This window comes from Cajanus cajan, chromosome 5 (genome assembly GCF_000230855.2).
Source record: "Cajanus cajan strain Asha chromosome 5, NIPB_CcT2T_4, whole genome shotgun sequence".
NCBI classification, from domain to species: Eukaryota; Viridiplantae; Streptophyta; class Magnoliopsida; order Fabales; family Fabaceae; genus Cajanus; species Cajanus cajan.
Window position 1 is genome coordinate 58,191,462 of NC_138521.1, and position 9,336 is coordinate 58,200,797.

Here is a 9,336-nt window from a genome sequence, read left to right on the forward strand (position 1 = left end):
TTAGGATGCCTAAACACTAATTTGAGACTCCCTTTATTACTTAAATATGAAATAATTCCGAGAAACTTTTGACATAATTATTAACAGATGTTTAACATATTATTGAGAGATCAATTTCTTCTCATTCTCGTGTGAATAGAAAAACTTTGTTGAAAAAGATAAAATTATATTTGATAGTCTTTATATATATAAAAAAAAATTGTCTTTGCTCGTGGGTTGGGAATATTTTTTCTCTTCAAAATAAAATATAAAATATAGTATTATTTATTATTTCTTTTATATTCATATAACTCAAAATGATTCTTTTAAAATTAAAAGAGATAGCAAAAGTTATCTCAAAAGTGATGTATACACAACACTTATAAGATTTTAATTTCTATTAATTAGTGATTAATATAAATTATCAATCAATCAAAAATTATATTAAATATAACTTATAATGTAATTATTATAAAAGTTAAAACACGCTAATATTTGATTAGACAATAGTATAATTTTTTTAGATATTGTTAACCCATTTAAATCAAATTTCATTTTTTAAGTTGAGAAGTCTATTATTTTTCAAATAATATGTTAGGATTTCTTTTTAATTGATCCTCTCTCTAGTTTCTTTAGAGAGAAAAATATAATTAATTTATAAGAAGTAGATCGACTAATACTCTCCTAATATCATTAGTCAATTCACTGCAAAATAAAAGTGCAGTGATATATATCTCATATTGACACAATATTTATTATTAAAATTAAAATTATTTTTATTTTTATTTTTATTTTTTTATAATTATTAAAAAGTATTTATATAAACTACAATGATATATATATATATATATATATATATATATTTAAATTTTATTCAAAATTAAAACTAAAATTTTGTGTATGTCAAATAAATTTCTATTTATATATATCTAATAGTAACGTACACCTTTTATATATCACTTATATAATATCTTTTTATAGTGATTCTATTGAATATTTGTTCAAATCTACATTACCTTAATTACTATTTATAAAATTTAACTTAGAATTATTATTTATTCTTTTATATAAAATCAAATTCATATTATCTCCTATATTAATTATTTTAAGACTAAAATATTCGTAATTGAAGTTTATTTTTTTAATTTGATAAAATAAATTATTTATAAACCCTCTAAAGAACATATTTTCTAATTGATTAGGAAAAAAATAAGTATTAATTTGAAGAGAGTGATAGTATATATATGACATATATTTTAACTAATTAAAATATATATAAGTATTAATTAAGAAAGAGGAATAGTATAAGGTCTTAAAATATATATATATATATATATATATATATATATATGATAAATTTATTGTTATAGATTAAATTAATTTTTTTTTAATTTTGATAAATTAGATATAACAAGGGAGGTAATATTATTATGATTGATAAATATAAGTTATATTGATGATTGTAAGATTTAGATTGACAATTGTGCTATGTTTACCCTATACAGAATAAGATTTGTACATTAAAAACAATTGTGTTATATATGTTACACTTTATTTTTACGAAAAACAAAAAATAAAAGAAACTCTATTAGAATATGTATTTTTTATTTCATTATCTTAATTAAAAATATAAAGAAAAATATAGTGCAATTACCCAATAGAGTAATATCATTATCATATTCCCACTCACGACAGTTGAAGCAGTAAAAGAGACAAAGTTGTATAAGTATTCTCTGGACTTACCAGAAAAAAGAATATTTTTTTGTCATAAAAATTATTTCAGTTGATCATGACATGTCCACAGACAAAGGTTTCTGTGCGTGCGTATATGGTTTAATCACAAATTAGTGTTCTTGGGCTTTCTATCATATGCATATATGCACATCTATGTTAATCATGCCTTTGTAGTTTGTGTACAGAATAGCTTATCATGCAAATATTACAAGTTAATATTATATATAGAATTTTTTTAAAAATAAAATACAGATATTACATACATATATTTTGGCATTTACTTACACTAAGATGATTTTGAATAAATTCAATAACATATATTATGTTATTATAATTTATATATTTACATTTTTTAATTAACAATTAAGAAAATATAATTGTAAGTAAAAATGGTTTTTAGTGAAAAATATTATGTTACTATAAGATAAGTGTTATTAGACTTACCAAAAGATTTATTATTATTTTTTAGAAATCAACTATATAAGTATCTCTATTTTTTTAGGGTATTGGAAAACTTCAAAACTGCCAATAGCATTCGATTCTCAAGGTATATATATCTTTACTGCTGCAATTGCATATTTTGCTTTCTTTTTTTTTTTTTTTTCCTTCTTTCTTTCCATTCCTTCTTTTCCTAAAAAATTAAATGACATTTCAGAAAGGCCAACTCGATCTCTACTCAAATTTAAAAGCTGCAGTTTTCTCAAAAATATTTAAAGCACACATTTTTTTAGGGTCATTTTTTCTTCCAAAATTTTGTAATCTTTTTGCCCTATTAGATACTCCTCCTCTTCTTCTTCATATTATTATATTTTACCTCCTTTGCTTTTGGTTAATAACAGGGTATTAATTATTAAAGTATCTAGAACATACCACTTACTTTTTACCTTTTTCAATCATGTCTAAATTTCAAATTGTCTTACGAGCCACTGTTTTGTGCATGGAAAGAAGGCAAGTTCAGATTAAAATAAAATTAAGAGAAATTGTATAAAAAAAAATTATAAAAGAAGGTAACTGAAAACCTTCATCCCAAAAAATAATGGTATTTATAAGTGGTATATTAGAAGATATAACATATGCCAAGTAATTAATGTCTTTAAAAAGTGGTTGAATAAATAAAAATCTCTAACAAAAATTATTTAAAGTATTTATTATATTAAAATCACAAACTATTTAATATTTACTTTTTTTAAATAACTGAAGTCATTTAATTGATATAATATATATATTCTTAAAGCTCGTAAGATATGTGCGGGTTGCTCCTCCATCATGGCCTTGTTTCCTGTAATGCGATCGTAGATTAATGATTTCTTCTCTTTTCTTTTTTAATCATAGGCCACTGACATTTAAACAGATTTCATCCCCATAAATTTCTCACTGATTTTGATACAAGTACTTTTATCCCACAGACCTTAAAGTTCACGAGAAGTTTGTAAGATCAAGTGTCAAGTTTCATTCTATATCATTATCCTCTCAATAAGTTACATGCGATATGTGTGGTCCGCGGAATATGATTTTGATTTTGGTCAAAAAATCGAATACTTATCCCTCGTAATGGGTGCAGTCACTTTGGTTCTTTGGGTCAAATAAATCCAAAGGATCAGCCCCACCATATGAAACTTCTTTTCAATCCATCCCAAAGTTTTCCATCAGAACATGAATAATAACAATAATGCAAACAAAACCAATTTAAAAACCCCACACAACACCCCTTATAGCACCATGTACATAGTATAGCTAGCTAGCTCCCGATCCCACACCCTCTTAATTATTAGCGATCTATTTGACACATTTTTATGGCTAGCTATAGCTAGTGCGAACGAACTCCAAAGTCCAAAGTAAATAAATGGGTGCATGAAGTGCTAGTGCAAATCATATATAACAAAATCCAAATTTAAATTATGTAATCCTGTTATGCATGTAAAGAGATTACGTATCTGGGTCACATGAATTCCATGTACGTTAAATTTTCATATGATATACGCATGCGCGACACTGGCAAGTGCGAACGGTGACTGCGGCGCAGGAAAATGAGTAAAGAAAAAAAAAGGGAATGATAACATCTGAGTTTGGAAGTAGAGTGAATTTGTTTTATGTAGATGGACGAATCTGTGGGTCAGTCTAGACAGGATCTTTATCCAGCACATAGCTATATTTTATTTGTATGTTGGTTCTTGTCTTTTGTCCCCTGATTTGTAAGCTACCTAGCTATATACAATATAGCTTAGTCATGACATAAATAATGATTAGTGTTTCTGTTATTTTGCTGCCAGATTGGACCCACCTTTTTTCCCAGCCTCCGACCGTATATGTTCATCAAAGATTTTCCCGCCTTTGGCATCATCTTCAGCTGTCACCAGAGACCTTGCAAGTTAGGGTTTTACTTGCTTATAATATCTTAATTATTCGGGCCGCAAAAGATCACTTCTAAAATAATCTATTCACTATTCAGGTCCAAAATATTCAAAATAATAACCTGATTTATCTTAATCTTAAACTCCAATCATTGCAGCTGTAGGTTTCAAAAATTTCAGAGTAATAACATATATTTTTCCAGTAAATAATCATAGGGTCCACGTTTAACAATGTCGGTGTGACTAACTAGTCAAGTCACTAATTAGTCTTATTCATATTGGAGAATCTACTTTTTGATTCAATTCGGCTAAATCCAGTTAACCACCTCTAGTTGGTTAAGTTCAATGGTATCCCCTAGTCAGCTTGGTGAAGTTGGCCTCCTCTAGTTGGCTCGATGAAGTCGATCATAAACACAGACGGTATAATAACAAATGATTTGGGAACACCCAAAATGTTGTGCGACACTTAATGAGAAAGATTAAAAATGTTAATGAGGAAATCAATTACGATTACTGTTTCCTATTATATATTATGTATTTTAGGAATAGCAATCAATTTATTTATTACATATAATTAGACTTCCTACAAATTAGGAATTAGATTTATTCTATCATAAATAATTGAAAACATCTTTGTACTATTTATTGAGAAGAAGGGAATGAGATAGGCATCAAAGGCCAACTTTTCTGACATGGTATCACGAGTCCGGTTTTCTAGCCTGTAATTATCTCTCAGTCCGTTTAGGGCTCGTGCCTCTGGTTTGTGTCTCAGTCCGTGCTTCTCTCAGCCGTTTAGGGCTCGTGCTTCTCGTTCGTGTTTCACTTCTTGTTCGTGCTTCTGGTTCGAGGTTCACTTTTGTTTTCTCCCGTTCTTGTTCGTGTCTTCATGGCTTATGGAGAATTTCTGTATCCGTTTCAGCGGCAAAAATTATGCTGCCTGGGAGTTTCAGTTCAAGATGTTCGTGAAAGGGAAGGGGATGTGGGGTCACATTGACGGGTCCTCTACTGTCCCCACAGACAACGCTGCTTTGACAGCTTGGGAGACCAAGGATGCACAAGTTATTTCTTGGATTCTTGGTTCCATTGAGCCTCAATTGGTTAATAATCTGCGTTCGTTTTCGACTGCCAAAGCCATGTGGGATTACTTGAAGCAACTTTACAATCAAGATAATGCTGCAAAACGCTTTCAGCTAGAGCTTGACATTGCAAATTATAAACAGGGTGATATGTCCATTCAGGACTATTACTCTGGTTTTCTTAATTTATGGGCAGAGCATTCAGCCATCTTACATTCTAAGGTTCCTACCGAATCACTACCTGCCATTCAAGCTGTTTACGAGGTTAGTAAACGTGACAAATTTCTCATGAAACTTCGCCCAGAATATGAAGCTGCCCGTGCTGCACTGTTGAACCGCCATCCGGTTCCTTCTCTAGAAGTTTGCGTTGGTGAATTACTTAGGGAGGAACAACGCCTACTTACCCAAGGCTCCATGTCTGATATTTCTGATAATACGATCGCCTATTTTGCTCAAGGTCAAAGCAAAAGTTGTGACATGCGGCAGATCCAATGTTTCTCCTGCAAACATTTCGGTCATATTGCTCGAAATTGCACTAAAAAATTTTGCAACTACTGCAAACAGCGTGGTCATATTATCACCGAGTGCCCCACAAGACCAGCAAAACGTCCCTTGAAAGCCTTTACTGCCACGGCTGGTTCAGCATGTCCCTCTTCTGTTCCTACACCCTCCGACAATAGTGTTTTGACTACGGATATGGTGCAACAAGTGGTACTATCTGCTCTTTCTGCATTAGGCATCACGGGTAAGTCTACTGCCACTTCTTCCCATTGGTTTGTTGATTCTGGGGCTTCTAATCATATGACTGGATCTCCTAAACATTTGCACAATGTTCACTCTTACAATGGCACCGAAAAAATTCAAATTGCGGACGGTAATACTCTTTCTATAGCTGCTGTTGGAGACATTAATTCTTTCTTTCGAAATGTACTTGTGTCTCCTGGTTTATCGTCCAATTTAATCTCAGTTGGTCAATTGGTGGATACTAATTGTGATGTTCATTTTTCTCGGGCTGGTTGCTTGGTGCAGGATCAGGTGTCGAAGACAGTGATCGTGAAGGGGCCTAAGGTGGGGAGATTATTTCCGCTTCAATTTACTTCTCCTAGTTTTTCATCCTTTGTTTGTAATAATGTTCCAAACACATTTGTGACTTGGCATAAAAAATTGGGACACCCAAACTCTATTGTTTTGTCGCATTTAATAAAATCTGGTTTGATAGGCAATAAAAATATTATTTCTTCTTCGTCACTTCCTTGTTCTGTGTGTAAACTTGCCAAAAGCAAAACTCTACCTTTTCCCTCTTCTGCTCATCGTGCTGATAAATGCTTTGATATTATTCATAGTGATGTTTGGGGTGTGTCTCCTGTTTTATCTCATGCTCAATACAAATATTTTGTGACGTTTATTGATGACTATAGTCGATATACTTGGGTTTACTTTCTTAGATCCAAAGCTGAGGTTTTCACCATGTTTAAGACCTTTTTAACTTATGTTGAGACCCAATTTCACACCAAGATTAAGACCTTGCGTAGTGACTCTGGCGGGGAGTATCTTTCTCATCAATTTCAAAAGTACCTTCAACAACATGGGATTATCTCTCAACGCTCTTGTCCCTATACACCTCAACAAAATGGCATTGCAGAACGTAAGAATCGCCATTTGCTTGATGTCACTCGGTCCCTACTTCTTGATGGCTCTGTTCCACCTAAATTTTGGGTTGAAGCCTTATCCACGGCTGTTTTTTTGATCAACCGTCTTCCATCTCAGGTTCTTGGGCTTGATTCCCCTTACTTTCGTCTATTTAAGGTTCATCCTAATTACCCTAATCTCCATCCTTTTGGTTGTGTTTGTTTTGTCCACTTACCACCTCTTGATCGTCATAAACTTGGGGCTCAATCTGTCCAATGTGCTTTTCTTGGTTATAGTTCTACTCACAAAGGATTTGTGTGTTATGATGCCACTGCTTCTCGCTTACGCATATCTCGGAATGTGGTTTTCTTTGATCATCAATATTTTTTTTTAGTCTCCTATTACTTCTAATGGCTTTGTTTCCCTTCCAAATTTTTCTAGTGGTTCTCGTCCTATAGAACGCTTTAAACCAGGTTATGTTTATGTTTGGCGACAGCCTACCCCGCCCCTTCGTGATGCTGATTCGCCACCTGAACCTGCTTCGTTAGCAGAACGTAGATCCCGACGCATTATTCGTCCCCCAGATAGGTATGGCTTTGGGGCTATTTCTCTTACTGCTACTTTATCTGGTATATCTATTCCTACATGTTATTCACAAGCAGTTAAGGATGCTCGTTGGGTGAAAGCAATGCAAGAGGAGCTTCAAGCCTTACAGGAGAATTTCACATGGGACATTATTCCTCGCCCACCTGGTGTTAAGCCTATCGGCTGCAAATGGGTGTATTCTGTGAAGTTGAATTCTGATGGCACTCTTAATCGTTATAAGGCTCGATTGGTCGCCTTGGGTAACAAACAACAATATGGGGTGGATTATGACGAGACATTTGCCCCAGTGGCAAAAATGACTTCCATCCGCACAATTCTATGTCTTGCTGCCTCTCAAAGATGGCCACTTCATCAAATGGATGTGAAGAATGCCTTCCTTCATGGTGACCTCATAGAGGATATTTACATGACTCCACCTCAGGGCTTGTTTTCTCCTTCCCCTAACGTGTGCAAGCTAAAACGCTCTTTATACGGCCTACGACAAGCACCTAGGGCATGGTTTGAGAAGTTTCGATCCACTCTTCTTGGATTCTCCTTTGTTCAAAGTCAAAATGATTCTTCTTTATTCATTCACCATACGACAACTGGTATTGTTCTTCTTCTCATTTATGTTGATGATATGGTAATTACGGGTTCTGATCATACATCCATCCAGCATCTTAAAAAGCAGCTCAAGGCTTCTTTTCATATGAAAGACCTCGGTCCTCTTCGTTATTTCTTAGGTCTCGAGGTTTCCATGGACTCTACAGGTCTCTTTCTCCATCAACATAAATATGTTGAAGACTTGATTTCTCTCGCCGGTCTCCACTCTACTACACCGGTGGATACTCCTCTTGAGATTAATGTTAAATATCATCGTGATGAGGGTGATCTTCTATCGGATGCTTTACTATATCGACAGTTGGTAGGTAGTCTTAATTATTTGACGATTACCCGCCCTGACATTGCTTTTGCAGTCCAACAGGTGAGTCAATTTATGCACACTCCACGTCATCATCATTTAGCTGTTGTTCGTCGCATTATACGCTATCTGAAAGGTACCTCTATGCGTGGTCTTTTCTTTCCCAACGATTGCCCAACTACCTTGGTGGGATATAGTGATGCTGATTGGGCTGGTTGTCCTGATACTCGGAGATCCGTCACTGGTTATTGTATGTTCCTTGGGCCTGCATTGATTTCCTGGAAAAGTAAAAAGCAGTCTCGTGTCTCTAAGTCCTCCACCGAATCTGAGTATCGGGCTATGTCAACAGCTTGTTCTGAGATTATTTGGCTTCGTGGTCTTTTGGCTGAGCTTGGATTCCCTCAAACAGATGCAACACCTCTCCATGCTGACAACACTAGTGCCATTCAAATTGCTACCAATTCAGTCTTTCATGAGCGCACTAAGCACATTGAAGTGGATTGCCATTCTATTCGAGAAGCTTTGGACAATCATGTTATCTCCCTTCCTCATGTCACCTCTCAACTTCAGCTTGCAGACATATTTACCAAGGCTGTTCCTCGTCCACGACATCAATTTCTAGTTCACAAATTGATGCTTCTTGATCAGCCGCATCAATTTGAGGGGGGATGTTAATGAGGGAATCAATTACGATTACTGTTTCCTATTATATATTATGTATTTTAGGAATAGCAATCAATTTATTTATTACATATAATTAGACTTCCTACAAATTAGGAATTAGATTTATTCTATCATAAATAATTGAAAACATCTTTGTACTATTTATTGAGAAGAAGGGAATGAGATAGGCATCAAAGGCCAAATTAAAAAGAAGAGGGAGATAGAGAAAAAATGCATGTTGTTTAAAGCTAGCACTTGAAAAAATGGAGTATTTAAAAATATAAAAAAAACCCTAATATGTTTGATGGGTGAAAAAGAAAACAGAGATAAAATAAAGTATAGATGATATGTTTTTATTATTTAGTTAGAAAAAATGTAAAGAAAAATCTTTATATCT

The 9,336-nt window shown here is 33.5% G+C and overlaps 1 protein-coding gene across 1 annotated transcript; it reads left to right on the plus strand.

Moving 5' to 3' along the window:
• The first annotated feature begins 3,695 nt into the window (after window positions 1-3,695).
• Window positions 3,696-8,951, plus strand: LOC109812273 (retrovirus-related Pol polyprotein from transposon RE1). The gene is made up of 5 exons (XM_083074586.1): window positions 3,696-3,721; window positions 3,984-4,081; window positions 4,837-4,912; window positions 4,984-7,132; window positions 7,266-8,951. The coding sequence occupies exons 1-5, from the start codon at window positions 3,696-3,698 to the stop codon at window positions 8,949-8,951; spliced, it is 4,035 nt and encodes a 1,344-aa protein (XP_082930712.1).
• Window positions 8,952-9,336: the final 385 nt, after the last annotated feature.